Here is a 19,905-nt window from a genome sequence, read left to right on the forward strand (position 1 = left end):
TGATATAACGATAAAATATAATAATAAACTACATCTGATGTTACATCATTTTGAACTGTTTTTTGAAATATTTTAGAAGCTTGTTATACCGTACATGGTATCAACAGAAGAGGGCACTACAATGTAGAGATGGCTGATACACTGCTACTTCAATAGGATTAAAAATCCACCATGATTTGACTCGAAAATTAAACTATATCGACCATGTGGATTCATATTTAAATCCTATGCAAGCCTTTTTAATGAAAAAAACATTTTTGACAATAGTTCAAGTAGTAAAACTACTGAAGTATGCGGCATAAGGACAGTTGAAAATAACTACTGCTATCCTAAACAACTGCTTCCTCGATTGCCAATTCCACTTCAGGGTCTTTCAATTCATTGGATGATTGAGTTTCCATTGACACGCAGTCCACTGGCCAATGAAAGTCACACCACAGCAATCAACATGCACAACTTTTGTTAAAAACTTTCCCTTTTATGTCTTCTTCTTCTTCAAATTCTCAAGATATTTCCCTATATTTTTCTGAATTGAGTCTTTCATAAGAAATTCTGTCACTTCTTCCAGTTCCTGATCACGTTTTGACATAAATTTTTGGAGCGTTTCTTTTCGTATGGCCATCTTGCTGATCTGCCTTGCTGCATCTGAAATGAGATGTGAGAAGGAATGATGATCTCCCAGGAATCATATGTAACATACAAATAGAGGATCCATGAAACTGTACCATGTATAAAAGAAAAAATGGACCTCGGTGAGGAAAGCGGGTGGAATGGAAATAACTTTTTACATTTGGGATGACATGCAAGAGGGAAATCTGTTAACGAATAATTAAATTGGTATGGCCTTTCAAGTTCTTTTCCATACAATTACCTGGTATCTTTAGCCATTCCGCCATCTCCGCCTGCACCATTGGTAACACCTGATCCATCTCAGCAGCTCCATCAACCATTCCAATCTTGAACGCTTGGTCCGCATTGTACAGCTCACCAAATTGGAGTGCCCGGTCAGCAGCATGTGTTCCAACTGTGTTGACCAGGGAATCGACAAGCCTGGAAGGGCAGATGAAAAGATTATCAATGGGCTGTACGACAATCAAAAAGAACTTTTTTATTTTCACATTTCATCAGAGACCCATTGAACATTCCTTTGTCAAGACTTCTTGAAATTGATCTTTTTAGAACTCTCTTGACTTCTTGAGTGCTATTTATTATTTGCAGCCACAAATTAGTTGCTTTACTTGACAAACTTACCAAAAAGGAGCCACAATGCCCTGAAATCAAGAGAATAAAACTGATAACCTGATGAATAGAATCTATGAAATGAGTTACATGTCCTTGATAGAGACATTTTAATGTACTTGCAGCCACTTTCTTTTGATTGAGCAGTGTTTTGATAGATCCTTTTCATTAGGATCATCGCTTGGATATTTTGAACACAGGGATGCGCTGTAGGTCTGACTGTACTTGGTAGACGCATTGAAGAATCTTCCATCCAGCAAACTGTGCATGAAAGTTGCCCAGAACAATGGAGCAAAATAGGCTGTTGAAATCTATGCATCTACCATACTTACCAATCGAGTTTCATTCAGACCTGTCACATATTTTCCTTTAGCCATCACACTGAAGTCTGAACACATGGCAAACATACAACCAGCAGCAGGACAATGACCCTGAAAAAAAAAAGACCGATCTGAATCACAGGACAAAACATTCAGAAGAATTGTGAAATGATTGCAAAATGAAAATTTGGCGAATATGCTCATTAATTTTCAATTGGGTTCAGAACAGATATTTCATTGATTGGTTAATGCATTATGTTTCAGCCTTTTAAAAATTTTACAAAAGAACAAGCACAAGGAACCATTAACATACTGTTAGAGCTGCCATAGTGATCAATCTACTCCCATACAATTTCACCCAGATGCCTTGAAAGACTCTCCAGAATTCCCTAAGCCTTTCTCGCTTGGGTTGATACATTTCTGTAATATCTAAACCTCCACTGAAGAAGTTTGGAATTGCCTGAAAATATTCAAAATATACTAATAAACTCTTGATTGACTGAGCCACCAGTAAATACAAATAGTGTATCCTTAAAGTGACTTCTTACCAAAATGATGCACGAGTGGCAGACACCACTTTAACATTAGAGGGGCTACTGGGGACGGCGAGGTTAGAGGAGGGAATCGATTCGAAGTTGCGAGTGTGGTAGACACAAATGTTTCACTGCAACTCTTAAAAGGGATTTACCAGATTGCAAAATCATACAAAGAACATTGCAGAGTCTCGAATTTGACTACTCACCGAAGTTAGGATCATTCCTCTGACTGAGTTGTCAGCCTCTAATTTATCATAAGCAATATTCATCTCTGTCATGAGCTCTAAGCTAAGGGCATTCACAGGCTTCTTATCAAGTGTCAAGGTCGCTACACCTGGGATGAGTGAGGAAATAAAACGAAGAGTTGTTCAAAAGTCGAGAGGAGCCTCATAGCTGCAGAGTATTTAAAATATGATGGCACTGGGGCGTGTTGAATGAACATCTCCTTTTCTGATCGGTACTTATCTTTATGTTAAAAGGGTTGAAAGGCCAAGAGTGCCTCCTATTTTAGCCCTGAAGGAATGGGCATGAAGTTTTTTTAAATGGTTGTCTTGATCACGTATCGTCCAGAGCCATGTTGAATGAAAACAGACAACCAACTCACCTGTTTGATCATCCTTTGATATCGTCACCATTGCTTGTCTGGCGCTACTTGTTGCAAATCCATTTTTGGGGACAAGCCATCGTACTGATGCTTGCAAAACTAATGGGGAACGACTGGACTGAGCTTTCGCAATAGCCCTAAACATCAAGATTCCTGAAAAATACAAATGATGTGAATTTCTGAATATCTACAGGGTGTGGCAACTTAATGAGCTGCCCCTTCCGTTTCTCTAGAGGTCTCAAATACATGTAAATAGGCCAGTCAGAAAAAGGCAGGGTGCAGGCATGATTAAGCCATCGATGAAAGAATACAGGCAATATGATGAACGAGTCTAGAGAAAATTGAGAAAAGACAAGAAGGTCTGGTCAAGAAAACATCCTGCCAAGACTTAACATTAGCTAATCAAATCCTCAATTTGCCATTAGTACATATGCCTACACCAGCTAACCTTCTCCCTCCCCTAGGGGCGAAAAAGTCAAGCGTGGCCAGCCAGGGGCAGGGGGGGGGGGGGGCGCTGCCACTGACTGGGCCACTCAGCCCACTGGCAGTCACGCACGACCTCTCTATTAAAAAACCCCCTCTAGTCTATCAAGGACATTAGTTTTGGTCCCAATTTGGCTCTTTCCATTTAAAATTTGACCTCTCTAATAGGGTCACCTCTCTATACGACTACGACTTTAGTGTTAGTCTTAAGAAGCATTGGAAGGAAGTTGGGCAAATTTTATTTTAGGTTGATTCCTCTCCGACTTTGTCGGATTTGCATCGATTTTGATTGTTTATTTCAGCATCATGTTGGTCAACACATTAAACTTCTTATTCAATAACTTCACGACTTTGCTGGCAGGGTCATTCGTCGCTAAAAATCATTTGAAAAGTGAAAAAAGTGATAGAGGCCTACCTTTTCCAAAAGTTGCCATTTTTACAGTCAGCGCCCTCTTGCGAGTGCGATTTGTTCCATCCTAGCCTAATACCATTTCGTCCCGCGAGATGGCGCTAAATCATATACGCTCAAACAGGCACTGAGGAACGAAATCAGCGCATATGGTGTCAAGATTGATTGTGTTTGCAGTATCGGCCTGAGACTCCGCAGACTCAGCAAGTCTCAGAAATGTTGTGCTTTATATAGTGCAATGAAACTTGAACAATAAAACTTTTGTAACGAGAGTGGCTACTATTAAATAGCCAAACTTGTGATGAATGCATGCACAGGTTTAGTGCTAGTTCATTTGTGGCTGGCTCATCGTTGGAATTGGTCAACGAGGCGAACATGTGTGATAGTATAACTATCTTACAGTGACTTTGATCGATGCAATGTACATCATTTTGGTTGTATGCGCTACACCTGTCAACTGTGTGATGGAATTTGGCAACTCCCTCCAGATCGCATAGGTTTTCTCCCGTTGAAACGGTTGTCCTCCTACAGGGCATTCCCAGTCGCCATGTTAGAATAATTCTTGGAATGTACAACAATAAATAATTTTCAAAAGATGATGATTTGAATTAGATTTTCTTCTTTGTTTCCCTAACGCTTCAACAATAAAATTCAACAAACACAGAGCCAGACATGAGCCTTATATAGTGAAGCTTCACACAATGTTAAAAACATGATTTCCGCTTGGCAAGCAAAGTAAGCAGGTTCTCAAACGTGGTTTGTATCACTACTATGGGCGGTTATTTCCCAGCGCACAACGGTGCAGTCTGACGATGTCAAAGACCTATAGTGGGCAAGTTACAGACTGATGGACCGGAGCCACAGTGCCTCATCCGAGCTTCAGGGCCTTTCAGTCACTTGGTACTTATCATCGGAGAGTAAGGATGGTTACGATTATCTGAACGCAGAAAAAGAAGAAGATATCTCACTCGAGGATATCGATTTCATTTGATTGATCTTGCCAAACATCGATCAACATTTCGACCAACTGTACATTCGGACTTCCAAGCTCCCACACTCGGAACGCATACATTACAGGATCGGGTAAATCTAGGACAAACTTGAGTCGCGATCCGCTGGTTGTGCGTACAGCGTCTGATTGAAAAAGCCTTTCCTTCAGCCGTTTTTCGAAGCGCATGATGACAGCCAAGCATTGAATCTGCTTGGAATGGGACCGGAACTCCAAAACAAGTAGTCCAGGTTTGGTTCGCATGTTGTACTGTAAGGACGAATCGATGGGTGCTAAACCTATTTCTAGACCCCTCGGGAGGATGCCCAGGAACCTATTTGTGATGGGGAATAGTTCGCCTTTGAAGGTCTTTGTGCAGATTAACATGATGTTTGCGAGCACCTGCGTGACATTGCCCTCCGGCCCTCTCTGATACAGCGCAAACCTGTACTCGCCTTCCGCCGATATCCGTATCCAGATGGTAAGAATCCCGTCCTCGACATACCCACAGCTGTGATGCCGAGATAGAAAGTTCCCCTCAATGTCCTTGATAAAGAACCACATACTCATGTCCTCGGGAGTCCGCTTCGCTGGTAGCTTGAAGCGCAGTTTGCATTCCCCCGATACATCAAGGTTGGTGAAGCCGTTCAAATCTGTCATCCCCTCGTCTTCAAACGCCTGCATCGTCCCCCAGGGAAAAGACATCTCAAGAAACAGATTCCCTTTGTAGAAATGCACTGCGTCAAGAAAATACGCAAGAAGCAAACCTTTGTCGTCTGCTTTCCGACATGTCAGTTTGTAACGGCCCCTTTTGGGTATTCGCACAGTCATTGCCTGGAAATGTCCACGATTCTCTCTGAATACCATTCTCTGGCTTAGATAGTGGATTTCGCCATCGACGTAGATGATGGAAACACTGATGTCATACCAAAGTGGCTTTTCTATGAGAAGAGTGTACGTTCCCTCCTCTTTCTGGCGCAATGTTGACGATTCTTGGTTGTAAAGCCTCAAACCATCCTTTAAGAACCTGGGAGTTGGGCCCCAGGTTTGTCCATGGATGGGGTAGGTTGGATGTGTCGTACTCTTCACCGGCCTCGAACAGGAAATGATGTACGAAACGATAAGTCGATGCTTGTCCGATTTTCCAGTCGCATTCGCGATCGTTCCCTTCAGGGTGAATATGTACCGACCAGTTTCGTACATCTGCAAATGGCATACCAGCGATTCACGCACCCGCTCCACATAGACCTGCTTGAGCAAGTTGTCTTGAAACGTCTTGCCTAGTTTCTGCAAACAATGAGTCAACTCGTAGGGATCAAAAGTCGGAGTGGATACAGTTATGTCCACCGTGCCTTCATGAATATCGAAGATTGGGTCTGTGTGGCTTGCAAGGCGGAACCCTTCACAGAACGCTTCCAAACTTAGTCCAATTTCCGTCGACATGGTTCTCGGGTGTGGGGGAGTAACATCCGGGGATCTACCCATCAGTTTATAAGCAACGATAAGCTGGAGTCGTTCGCTTTCGCTGCTCAAAGCTTCAGCCAACTTTCCCCTGATCGTGAGGTAGTATTCGCCAGGACCAGGCAATGTCACGTGGACGGTGTGCACATCGTCCACTACCGACGTCGCAACATATCCTTGCAGTGTCGTATACGGCTGGTATCTCTTCATGATCCTGTGATTGCCCTTGCTTTTTATCTCAAGGTCAGCGTATATTTGGATGTGGTATTCTGCTTTGAAGACAATGTCCGCTGTGTTGTCTTTAAGAGTGATCACGCCTTCTAGATGAGAGATGAATTTGACCTTGTACTTGTGGGCAGCTTCGCCAATGATCGGCGTGGAAAGCCAGTGAAGGAAATCGTGCTGTGGTATCTCAACAAGCTGAAAAAGACACAGTGAGAATTAACACACATTCAAGTAATGAAATACATATGTAACAACATTGTGCCATGTCAGTCTGGTAGGATAGGTACAGTCGAGCTTCATGGTTAAAAAAACATTCCGCAACCACGCCTATCGCTGCTTGTGAGAAGTATCCAGTCTGCATTTCTTCCAACCACAAAACTGATGCAAGGACGGTGACTACTATACCGCCATCACGACTTGGAAACAAAGCTGGCGGGGACCTGTGAGCTTATGTTACCTGATAGTAAGTTGCGGTTCCATCCGTGTCATCTCGCGGCCATCGCGTTTCCAAGTAAGCCTCAGGATCGGCTAAGAAGTGTTCTTCGTTCCAAGAAAAGCCAAATTTCCAAACTGATTTCTTTTGGTCGACACCTGGAAGAATTTGGGTATTTAAAACTAGACCGAGAGAACGGTCTCAAAATGTGTATAGGCCTAACTTGAAGAATCTTCTAAGATCATCTAAGAAATAAAATCTCCACATTTTCTTCTTTTTAACGTTCTAATTCTCGCCGTTGATATGGCGTAGTCCTCGGCCACGGCGGAGCCTCCGCGCAATTCAACAAACAAGGCTGATGCGATTTTCCGCTTTGCAAGGGTAGTGCTTAATGGCCAGACTACTCACTCAGCTTTCCCGCCGCAAATGTGACATCACAGAGGTATTTCTTCCTGTCGATGGTGACCATTGACCAGCAGTGGTTGGCCTCGGTAGGCTGGCCCTCTCTGATTTTGTAGCCCTCCTTTTCTCCGACACGGCAGCCACGCCCTCTCTTAAACACCCCCTTGATACATTTGCACTCAATGTCAGCATGTCTGCAAAGGAAACCAACTTATACTTTTTGATACATCCTTGATTCGTCCATTTCTCTAGGATTCAGATTTTCTTCTCCCGGCCCCGCACGGACTAGGTCCGTGTTGAAAGCAACAAAACTACAGTCGCCCAACCCACCACAGGGTCGACTCCCGAGGCAATCAATTCATCATCCTATCCATGCTTATAGCCCTCATGGGGTGGGACGAGACCGATATCAATGCGTCCGCCATGCCGATCTACCGTCGCTGTGCTTAGGATTGACGTTAACCACCGGCCGGGTTAGTCGTTATGTGCGTCCACTAGGACGCTTCAGTCACTACTTGTTTCTTTGTCGTGAAGCAGCAACTAGAACGACCATCTCAATCTAGTCAGAACTCTGAGGCTGCCATTGCAGTTCAGCCGAAAATGCGAAATGATGGCGCACCGACGAGTTCATTGATATTCCAGTGTGCAAAACTAACATTCGTCGGTAATGGTAAATTTTGATGAAATTTTTTGTACTGACTGGAGGTGGAAAAAAGTCAATTTCTCCCGAGTGCTCTCTGAAAGGCTCATTCCTAAATATATGAAAACAGCCGTTGACTTACCGGCAAAGTCCCTGAAGAACGTTACAATAACCATCACAGTTAGCAAATCCATTCCTGAAGACATCATCCGGGTCACTTTGCGATTGCCGACCTATACGTGAATAAATATTAGGTTATCCCGTATCACGAAACAAATAAAAGCTGGTAGTGGTGTTTTGAGCCGTTTTAGCAGGGTCTAACAAGACCTCCTCATTGAGAATTGAGCTATCACAGGGATTGAGACTACAGAGCTCCTCTGCAACCGCCAGAATACAGCGACCGCGCGCGGCTATGGGGGCACTGGCGGGAAAGACTCTCGTGTAGATAATGGAGTCGGTCTCAACTGACACCCACCTGAATTGAGCCATTCCACGTCGTAAGAAATGTGAGATGCAACCCATCTAAAGATTACTCGGAATCGCCCAAGTTGGTTCCAGCACACGTCCGTTAGGTACTTCACGAGTTGGTAATGATTGCAATGAAGCTCGTTTGGTGCCTGAAGAGGGTAAGGTTGAGATTTAAGACAAGAATATAATAGATCAAGTCGGTCAAAATCATCTCTAGTTCGGGGTAGAGCAACACCCTAGAAGTGGCAGGAACTCGACCTAAAAATTTCCCCCTTCGAATAGTGCAGCAAACAACGTTACCTTCAGCGCAGAGATGTTCAAAACCTTGCCGAGAGCATACTCAACGTCTTCTCTAGCTCCAGAAGAGATAAGCTTGTGTCTACTCGATCTCTCACCTGCATTTTGTGAAATTCTCTACTAAAAGTATACTACAAACCTCCTCAGCGTGTCTGTCCAGATTTGCAAAGGCTTTCAACTCCGGTATCAACCCTCTCTTCCCGGGCCAGAATAAGTCTTCCGGTGACAGTGTCTCAAAGTTCACTCTCTTACGCAGTCTCGGAAGACCACTAGGACAACAGACGAAGATGTCGCCAAGTTTCTCGTGGAATATCGTACTCCTGCGGGTTTCCTGATGAAATGTATCATCCTGTTGCCAATCCTCGGACTCCTTGGACCGTAATAAAGGACTCCGTGATAGCGGCCTGTGGCTCTCGCGCCGACGGAGTGGCGGCCTGATGTCGCTCTCGCTCTCACCGAAGGAGTATGTTCGTCGAATAAAGATGTTCCCTGTACGGGCAGATTTTTCTGTTGGCCGCGGGCTCTCCTGAACTTCAATGACCTTTAGCCCCTGATTAATGGCCATTGGGGGCTCCTGGTCCTTGTCGAGAAGCCACCTGTTGTTGATAGGCGCCACCATTGGCCTGGGGCCCGCTGACTGAGGGGTGGTGATCGTCTTGGAACCTCCGCTGCCCATTATAATCGATATGAACGTGTCGAACTGAAGAAGAATTGATAAAAATGATACTTTAGTCCAACCTGTTATGCTTCTTTAATTTTCACTCAGCCAGCTCAGTGAGGCTAAAATCCTAAGAAGATATCATAGTGCAATAAGGTGACAATGACTGACGGTATCAGGACACTTCCCCCCTGGACATTTGCCCCCCGGACTTCTGCCCCCGGACTTCTGCCCCCCTAGGACATCTGCCCCCCGGATTTTTGCCCCCCGGACATTAGCCCCCCTAGGACTTCTGCCTCCCTAGGACATCTGCCCCCCGGATTTTTGCCCCCCGGACATTAGCCCCCCTATGACTTCTGCCCCCTAGGACATCTGCCCCCGGACATTTGCCCCCCCCGGACATTAGCCCCCATAGGATTTCTGAATACATCTTTTCTATTTATAGTAACGATAATTCTATATATAGTAACGTCGCGGAATGCTATTCCGATGCTTGTGAAGGGATAGGCTTGCGTAGCTAAGCCCGAATAAAAAAAAAGTTAGTTGGCGTCCCCCTTCCTACCCGACAAAGTGCTCGAGAGCAAAAAAAAATGTATAGTGCATTTTACACTAGAATGTACACCTACCCGGATTTTATCATGATTCAGATTTTTTTTTATTTGCTCAGCAGCTATATTTTCAGCCTTAAAATGAATTAAAAAAAACAAAAACACCTCCCCCTACCCACCTCCTCCCAGAAGCAAGGACGCTAACCAGCTTTTTTTTAAAGTGGCCTAATGATACTCCTTTTCTGAGAAATGCCTCTGTCATACAATGTTTCTGTAAATCTATTTTTAGTACATGTACATGTATATCTGATGTTTTGAAACGTGTTTGTTGTTTGATTAAAATAGAAAACTTCACATGACACCTCCGTCTCCTTCCACCATCACAACCAATCAAGAAATGAAGTTATAGTACAGGTCAAAGAAGGTAATCATTATTTAAATTACTTTGTGCTGAAAATTACTGAAGGTTGGCCTACCTGCTACCTTCAGTAATTCTGCTACCTTCAGTAATTTTCATTTAAAAGAAATACAGCAATCCTTACCATTCTTACATTTGACCTATGGATTGCCCTGGAGTAATGCACATAAGTATGCTCTTAAATCTATTAATACAGGCCAAAGCTGATCATCCTGCTACTCTTGGACTGACCGACTCATCCAAGTTCTCTTTGACTGTCCCCGGTGGTAAATGTCCGGGGGGCAGACGTCCTAGGGGGGCAGAAGTCCTATGGGGGCTAATGTCCGGGGGGAAAATGTCCGGGGGGCAGATGTCCTAGGGGGGCAGAAGTCCTATGGGGGCTAATGTCCGGGGGGAAAATGTCCGGGGGGCAGATGTCCTAGGGGGGCAGAAGTCCTAGGGGGGCTAATGTCCGGGAGGCAAAAATCCGGGGGGAAAGATCCGGGGGGCAGATGTCCGGGGGGCAAATGCCCTAGAATCATGACTGACATATGTGACATTTCTTAACTTTTTGAAAGCATGGAGAGATCGAATGGGCAGAACACAATGAGGCTATTGGAAAATTCATCAGGGCAGTTAAGTTCAATGCCTGTGTCACGGTGAAGATTTCGACAATTTTACTGTCAAGGACAGAATAACAAGTCATCGGACAATACAGAATCCGACACGATAGAGCCACTGGACTGTGTTGTCCGCGCGTCCAGGTGTTGTGCCTTTGTCTCAGTATACCGATACAACCAAACCGACGACATCCCCTTCCTTTCCACTGTGCAGTAAAATATGTCATACGGTAGGATTGTCATACATCATACGGTCGAACGGTAGGATTGCCGTACAGTATGATTGTCAAATGTGTGTCATAGCGTATTATTAGCCCATCCGGATCTTCAGTGCAACACTCGGCACCAATGACCGAACGTGTGCGAGGGGAGGAGCGTACGATTTTCTCTGGTATTCGACGATGGATTAGCTGGGTAGTGTGCCAACTGCACACCCGTCGGCCATTTATCGTTCTCAATGTGAATAACAAAACAATGAGGTTAAGAAGAATATGGCCAATAAACAGTACACTCCGGACGCAGTGGGCCGGCCTCGTCCTGTCGCCTGAAGGAAAGGCGATCAGTATGACGAAAAGGAGCTTCGATGACAGAAGGTTAACTTACCTTTAAGCCATTGTTTCTTTTTATCTCGCCATTATTTCTCAACCTCAGTCAGTAGGCCAAAGCGTTTACTTCGGGCTCATACCCAACTATTTTGCTGATTAAATCTCAACTCGGGTATTTGCAAATGGGATAACGGGCATGGCATTCATTTGGGAATTAAATGTTACTTATAACTTTTAGGCCTACTTAATCGTTGAAAACAAGCCAGGTTATGGAAACTTAAACCTCGTCGTCGAAATCTTTTCACACTCGACCAGTGCCGGTGATTTCATTACAAGTTGTGGTATTAAAATGGGAACAGCCAGGTCCGAAACCCAGTAACCTGGAAAATTCGAAATGAAAATACTTTCAGCTTCAAAGGTTATTACGAATGACTTGGCAGACATCTGGGCCTGCTGTCGTGGACCTACCTATAATTGTATTATTCACACTATTAAGGAGAGACCCAATGGATTGCCCAGGGAACTATAGCAGGCCATTGCATCTTATAATACACGAGTGGGAGATCGACCCTTTTTGAGAAAGAACTTGAAATTGACGAATTTCCACCCAGAATTTTTAATTTTAAGTAATCGCGTAGTTCCACTTTTTCAGCTCAGATGGCGCCAGCTGGGGTCCTGTCAAAATCATTGATGAGGAAACTCACGAAACTCTACAGGGTGGCCCAGAAAGGTTTTCCCTTGCACAATAGAAAACTATTGTGCATCCATTGTGTGAGGGAAAATTCTTGGCCACCCTGTAGTACATGAACTTGTCACCCTGTTCAAAGACATCGGAGCGAAAGTGAAAAAAAAGGATATTTCTGGTTTCCACCGCAACGGGCCTGTGTATTTTACCGTCGCTCATATTGTTACCTGAAGAAATGACTTTCGGCCATAATGAGAGAGTAGTGCACCATATCTCTTCTGGAGATGTCCCCCCCCCCATTCATAGATCATCATGTTGCCACAAAGTGTACCAAGTCTTTGCTGGATGTGCCAAGCCCCTTCACTATGCGTACTCTGTCTGATCTAGATGTGCACTCTCCCAACGTAGTGCACCATGTTTTACAGGACCAGACCTGATAATACAGCATATGCTGTCACAACCAGACCTGATAGGATTGCAGATACTGTCACAACCAGACCTGGCGAGATAACAAATGCTGTTACACCCATGCTAGAGCCAAGGGCAGCACGAGCAGATCCACACCTGATAATCCATCTAAAAGTAGACCAATGAACGAGCTCGATAGCAAAGATTACTTCGGAGCAATCCTGAACCCGCGTTCATGTACCGCGTTCATGTTCCATATAATTATGTGACCAGGCCTAGAGGAAGGAGAGAAGTCAAAAACATAAACAACACACGTGAGTATGATCTTAAAATAGATACTGAACGGAATTCCACGCCGTGACGTCATTTACACCGATTAACGGCCATGTTTGATTTCCCCTACAAAATTGGTGAATATCGGAACTTCAGGGAAATTGCAGCTTCAAGATGGCGTCCAACACTGATGAGGAACACAATCTGAAGGAAGTTGAATCGTACGTGAAAAAGCACGACATTCAGCAAATTCTGAAAGAATGCATCGTACAGCTCTGTGTCAGCCGGCCCGATAACCCCCTTAAGTTTCTAAGGGAATACTTCGAGCGTTTGGAAAAGGTAGGCAATTTCCTCCCGTGTTTTCATTTTGGTCGCCATCACCTGTACGGCTGTATATTAGTATATACACATACAGGCCTATAGGCCTAGGCTAGGCTATACTAGGCTACTAGCCTATGTTGGGAAACGATTGCGATATGGAGACCATTCAAATTTCATCAAATTTTGAAAAAACAAAAACAAGGAAATTTTGCCAGATATCATTAAGACTGGTCTTAGCTAGTCAAAAAGTGCCAGGGATATATATGTGGAAAGTTTTAGTTTTTGTAAAATTGGATGCAATTTGAAGGGTCTTCCATGCATGCATGTCGTATTCGAACATCATAGTATTATATTATAGAGTATCTGTAGACATGCAGTGAACAGTGCCAACATCATATATTTCCATAGGTAAAATGCACGGAAACGAATGTGATACTGTCATGACTGTGTAGTTAGCTGGTTGAAGGGCGCCTGTACTTTACGTGTAGGCCTATGTGAAACAGATGCACCAAAACCAGCTAAATAGCAAGTATTGATGGTTGTCTGCCCTTGATTGATGACAGGGCACTGGCCACACATGTTTTGTTGAGCTTTCGTTGGCTCTGGCCGACTTTTGAATGTGGTCTATTGCTGTAAAAAATGTAGTAGTTGAAAAGCCTGATGATCGAGTGAGAGATTGTTCACACTCCCAGTCTACAGAAACTGCATACATTGAGCATCCATGGGCTGCGAGAGCACAGGTATCAGTTAGCATTACATTAGCGGCAGTGGGTGGCTGGAGTGGAAAAAGCTAACAGAAATGGCTCCAACACGTTCTTAACTGAATTGCTGGTGTAATAAACTTAATAAACCTTGGCTTTTTCGTTCTTTCTTTCTTTGTGTTGCTGTTCTGTTTATCACTTTATTGTCATGGTTGTGCATTTCACGATTCTGGTTGGAGGGGAGTCAAAACAACAGCGCAGTGTCCGTCGTCCGTCGTCGTCTGTATCCTGTTTCAAAAACAGTGGCACGTTTCTTAACCGCTTAAGCTATGAACTTGAAACTTTGTACACAGGACCCCCAGGTCAGGTAACCTCTGACAATGAATTTAGGTCACATAGCCTACGGCTTTCTGATTTGACCTAATTTTCAAGGTCACGGAGGTCAAATGGTGTGACTTGGCCGTTTGAGAGTAACTGTGGCACATTTCTTAACCGCTAAAGCTATTAACTTGAAATTTGGTGCAATATCTCTCTTAAGAGACTTGTTTTTGATGATATTTTTATGGTAGGTACTCCAACAGTCCAAGCAACGATACATCACATGTCATACCGACTTTGGTTTGACCAACCAGGATGAATTCCAAACCACCAAATATCTATGCAGTGAGCACAATGGCCCCTGGCCATTTCATCATATATCGTCTGCAGTTTTTTTACCTCCTTTTCAAGGTCCTTTGACACAGGTGAGCACATGGTCCCTGGACCATTTCATTTCAGGATGGATTATCATGACTATGTAGTCATGGAACCATGACTGGGTAGTCATGGAACACTATCTGTAATCATATGTTTACAATGACTTTACTAGTATCAGAAGACCACCAATTCTGTCATTAGTTTTGGACAGTGATGGCTTAAATGGGGTTAGTTCCAGGTCACTTAAACCTCAGACTTGGATAGTTTGTCTACATGCATACTACATACTACCATTTAGGACTGTATTGGAAATTCTAAGCTTGAAAATGTCAGCCATATTCTGAACAAGTGCTATAAGCTGTGTATGTAAAAGTAAAAAAACCATGGATTACTGATTTCATATAAACTTTAAAATTCTTTTTTGGAGATTTGGAGACCTACTAACTAGCATGCTTACTTTGTGCTAATATTTTGAATAGTTGGATTTATAGCTAACTTAAACAATGAATGTTTGCTTTCAGTCATAGAGATAAAGTACTACTATTTAGGCAGACTAATACGTTCTATTCCTAATAATACTACAACAACCATACTAATTCATGCAGTTAGTAATGCTAATGATATAAAGTCAATGCTATAATGAAATATTTTTTTAGATTTGAAGGGATGTTTTAAAAAGATAGATGTTCAATTTTCTGTGGGCTTTGGCTTATCTTTTGAATCATCGTACACTGTAGACTGGAGCACTCTTCGGCCTACAGCGGTATGTCCTAGACTGCACACAAGAGTTTGTGAAGTGAAGTAGAACCCGAAGATTCAATGATGACTGGAGAACTCTGGGACAACTGAGTTTCCCAAGATACTTTTTTTTTTGTTCTGAGGTAAATCTGTTCCAGTATGAGAATTATTATTCATGCTGTGGATGACAACGATATCATACAGTTATGCCTGTTGTTACCATGACTTAATGTGAGCACTGCATGTTCATGATAGTGGTACATGGTTTACGATAATCGTACATGTGGTTTTGTTGCCATGTAGTTCTGTCTAAACCGTACTTGGCATGTGCCATAATGGGTAAAAAAAGGTGGCTTATAGCGAATAATTCTTCATTGATTGAATCGAAAACGAGGTAAATCCTTGTCTTCAAGTAGGTCAGTGGTAAATCTGCAATTCTAGATCACTGCTCAATGTTAATAATGTTCTTCAGATTAAAAGTATGATGAATGCCTGAAGGGCTTATAGATGAAATATCATCTAAGATCTCCTAGGAAGATTAAATTGAAAACTTCTTTTTTTGCGAGTCTACGATTCTTGCAAGGGAGGGTAGCGTATTGATCAATCTTTTGCGGTGTGAAAATGTTTGAACACTTGGCGTTTTATCATTGGAAAATCTGGTCATTCGCAGAAATAAATGGAAACAAATCTGGCATAGATGTTTTTGCAAGCATCAGCTTATCATTATGTCGATGTAAAGGTGGTTTAGGCATGTCTGTAACACATAGGCCTAGCTGTTACACGTAAACCAGGCCTTTTGTACAGGTACCAATGCACTCAGCCGGCTAAAAGTGTCAGTAATATTTGTTTCAGTGATATGAAGATCATACGATTTTACTACATGTACTTAAATACGCCCTGTCTGCAGTTGCATTGTCTTCCTGCTGTTGCACTATAGGGCCACCAATTCTGGATAATTAGACAGACATGACAGATCAAAACTTTTTTTCTTAAACATGTTAAATGAAAACTAATGATTCATTGTTTCCCATGCTCTAAAAAAACCCAATTGTAAGACGCCTATCATTGTTGATTCAGTGTAATTGTCATACAATCTCATGCTTGATTGATAAATTTCTTTATGATGAAGAAATTTATCAACCAAGCACAATAACTCCACTTAATTAGTTCAGCATACGATGCTAACGATAATAGGTTGTTGTGTCATTATGCTATTGAATAACTATCAACTGACCACCTGGTAGAGTTATGTTAGCCGCACTTACACCACCTGAAAATGAACCACCAATCTTGGTTCGGGAACCAATGCCGCACCATCGAAAATCCACCAAGCGCTTACACCAGCGCTGCAGCTAGTTATAAAATCCGGCTACAGATGGCGCGCAAACAATAAGCAGAACGCGGAAAGCCTTGGCAGAAAGCGCCATTTCGAAAGCGCCGCCTGGAGCCGAACCATCTAACTAGCTAATTGCCGATCCATTTGCGCTTACACCACGACAAAGCCGAGCTTTTAACAAGCCGGGCGAATTTGGACCATCAAGCTTGGTGGGACAAATTCGCTCGGCAATTTGTATCGGCAATGGATTGCCGAACCAATTTGTCGCGGCAATGTGGTGGTGTAAGTGCAATTGGTCCACCAATATTTCGTGGTGTAAGCGCAGCTATTGATTGTACCCTATGCCAAGCGGCGCAATATGGAATAGCAAATTGATGTCCTGTCGATAATCGATAGATCAAATTATATGAGGAAATGTTCCTTTTATGACTTGCATTGTACTACATGCAGGAATGTATACTACTTTAGAAGTTGGTACTGTATCCTCTCCTACTATCAGTCATGGCAGATACATTTGTTGTTCATTGTTGATTCAGGACTGTTTGTAATTGAACAAATTCATGAATGCGGTCAAAAGTTCAATCATTCAAGATGAAGCTGTCAGGGAAATTTAAAATGACTTGGTCCCAATATGAACATGTGATTGGGGAATACATTGTGCTTTTGGGCAAACTGCTGTTCAAAATATCCTCCTCAAACTCAGGAAGTGCAGAAAGTACTTGAAATGGAGGAACATGGAAGACACTACATTTCGTTGTAGATATGCTGGCATGTACATACCCTGTGTGTAAGCAAAGCATTATGATGAGAACAACTTTGAAAAGGCAAACAGTTCCTAAACATTCCAACATGCAGCTTCCAGTCGTAATAGTTGGATGATAGATATTTTGTACATAAATGATAATTTATAAAGCAAGACAACTAGGGCAACAACTGTATATAATGTCAGCATGAATTTTTGTTCTTCACACATACGCTGGCCAGCATACAAATGAAGTTTCAACAGAAGTTTTGCCCTCCCAGTGTTCTTCACAACAACGTTCTTTGACCGGGACTTGTCAATGTGATTTAATTTAATTTTGGACAGGTTGGCAGCAAAATCTGCCCGGGAGCTCTAACACTAGCCCTTACCAGCGCCATGAGTCATTCCGCGGCGTGCCCTAAACCTTTTTGTGCTGGTGCTAAACTGGAAAAAATAATTTTGTTCAGATGCTATGCTTGACAAAAAGCAGAGTGGCGAACTCTGCACAGCATGCATCTCAATTCTCGTCATTGTTTTCAGTGAGGCCGTCTAAAGTTATTCAGTTATTCACTCCATGTAGTGTACACATTTTAAAGCAACATATGTTCTGTAGTCGAGCTAAGGGTAGGAAAGGTCAAAGGATGACCTTGTGAAGACAGCCTACTATGACTTTCATGTAAAGAACTCCGGGAAATGTTTTAGGGTGAAGGCTGTAATATTGCGTCAGATAGGTCGTTTCTCGTGAACAGATCACTTTAACACTACGCAAAACAATGATTTTATCATTCTCAGAATCATTCATTGTCAGATAGTTCTGCCTCAATGCCACCATACAAGAAACTTAGATCTTAGTGTTGCTATGTTACTAAGTTATAGCCTTAAAGCAATGCTTGCTATTTTCGTTTCCACCTCTCCATCACAGGTGTTGTTTGTCGTCTCAAACATTGTTCTAACCGGTTGTGTATGCCTACATCCAACCATTGCACAGCATACTTTTAGCCTACATACATGTTGGTGAATAGCAGATCAATGCAGAATTTTGATACTTCAACCTCGCATGCCCGACTTACTTGCGTGTCTGTTCTGCCATCTCTGAAAGTACATGTACAATATTGTGAAGATTCTAAGTTCTAACTGGCTTGAAATGACTTTGAAGTCAGCTAGTGACATTATATTTCTGTTGCTGAAAGACATATCAAGAAAATACAGTTGAACCTTCCTTTGCAACACCTTTTTACGTGTCTCTATGAGGGCACCCTCTGGTCTAAGCCGAATAAAGTGCATGTGGTCCCAAATTGGAGGTTTCCATTGAATTCGAGCTAGATGCAATCAAAAGGACAGCACCGACCACAGTGCTGAGGGTGTCATTATAGAGAGGTTGATCTATAGATCTATAGAAAGTGAGAAAAGTCATACTGGCATATCAATCAAAATCAATGCAGGTACTGTCATGTCTGAATACTATGTGCCAGAGGGGGTTTGAAAAATAGAGAAGTTTAAAGAATTAATCACCTCTATGTATTTTAATACTAATAGGGAATGAAAACGCATATCTTAATGTGCCATTGAAACATCACACATAATGGGCTATTACCAGCGTCCATTGATTTTATTCAGGAACCAGACTATGGTTGTTGTACCTGTACGTAGAACGCCTCGAAAAATACCTTCCGCATTTGGTTTCTACTATTATACCCTGTGTTGGCGATGAAAAGGTTTCATTTATCTGACATTTGGTTGCCAATCCTGTGGTCATCTTCATTGTATTCTTGCTACAAGCCGATCATAGAATTCGCCTTCGTAGTTTTCTTTAAGTCTTCAGCAAATATCATTCCGATGGTCGGGTATGATGTTGATATACTTATCAAGTCACGCATGTTTACGTGGGTGTCTTGTGGTGAAGCCAGATTTTCCCTGTTAGCCAGAACATAACAGAGCGACTCCATGGCAACCAAAGGATGTTGGCATCTCATGGTCTTATTTGGATGGTGTGTTGGTTCAAAAATAGCAACACGGACAGCGTATTTCATACATTTTGATTGGAACGGATGACTTTCTTTTCAATACCAGTTTGTTGAGTTCTTTCAAGATGGCACCACATGTTGGTGCGCTGGGGATATTTCTCTTCATGCCAGAGGAAATAGAAAAATGTTTCCAATGTTCGACTTGGTGTTCTTTTCATTATCGAAGGTTGGTGCGTGGAAATGAGTTGCAGAAATGTGAGATCGTTTACTGAAATTGCAATAACATACAGCTCATGGCTGAGCTCTATCTGCCCTCTGGGCATCAGTCTTGTCATTAATTTGCCCTTTTGATTGTGGCTGGAAAAGGTTTTGACGACAGGTTGACCAAGCTCATGCAGCCAAATTTTCTAAAGCTTATTTTGGTGAACGAGTTGACCAACTTATGCAAAAGTGTCAGAGGGGCCATCGCAGACAGGTTTTACAATGTTTTGAGCAGCGTCCATCCAGCTATCTGAAAGGCATGGCAGAATAAGAAACCAAATAAAATACAAACAATATGCGAAAGAGAACATCATCATCATCATTTATTACTCCAATTTTGCAGGACATTACTAATCCAGATATCCAGGTTTTGTCCTTGTCCTTGAGATTTTTTCTTTAAAAATAAGCAACAATGATTTTTGTGTGTCTTTTGTGAGGACTTGGGGCTCGGAAATACTCATGAAAGGGTTTTAATGGTGCTTTTGTTGTGTCTCCTACATGAAACTT

The 19,905-nt window shown here is 42.6% G+C and overlaps 2 protein-coding genes across 2 annotated transcripts in view; one reads left to right on the top strand and one right to left on the bottom strand.

Annotated features, from left to right (window-relative positions):
- Nucleotides 1-3,624, bottom strand: LOC135497567 (enoyl-CoA delta isomerase 1, mitochondrial-like). The gene is made up of 8 exons (XM_064787360.1): nt 3,598-3,624; nt 2,700-2,852; nt 2,302-2,429; nt 1,873-2,019; nt 1,572-1,670; nt 1,252-1,271; nt 872-1,050; nt 1-645 (listed from the first exon to the last, which is right to left on the bottom strand). The coding sequence occupies exons 1-8, from the start codon at nt 3,614-3,616 to the stop codon at nt 479-481; spliced, it is 912 nt and encodes a 303-aa protein (XP_064643430.1). The 5' UTR covers nt 3,617-3,624; the 3' UTR covers nt 1-478.
- A 9,183-nt stretch (nt 3,625-12,807) lies between these two features.
- LOC135492182 (cAMP-dependent protein kinase regulatory subunit-like) overlaps nt 12,808-19,905 on the top strand; it is a 58,918-nt gene continuing 51,820 nt past the window's right edge. Inside the window, exon 1 of the mRNA XM_064778437.1 lies at nt 12,808-12,978. Within this exon, the coding sequence (XP_064634507.1) occupies nt 12,814-12,978 (165 nt within the window). The 5' untranslated portion in view covers nt 12,808-12,813. The remainder of the gene's footprint in view (nt 12,979-19,905) is intronic.

This window comes from Lineus longissimus, chromosome 1 (genome assembly GCF_910592395.1).
Source record: "Lineus longissimus chromosome 1, tnLinLong1.2, whole genome shotgun sequence".
NCBI classification, from domain to species: domain Eukaryota; kingdom Metazoa; phylum Nemertea; class Pilidiophora; order Heteronemertea; family Lineidae; genus Lineus; species Lineus longissimus.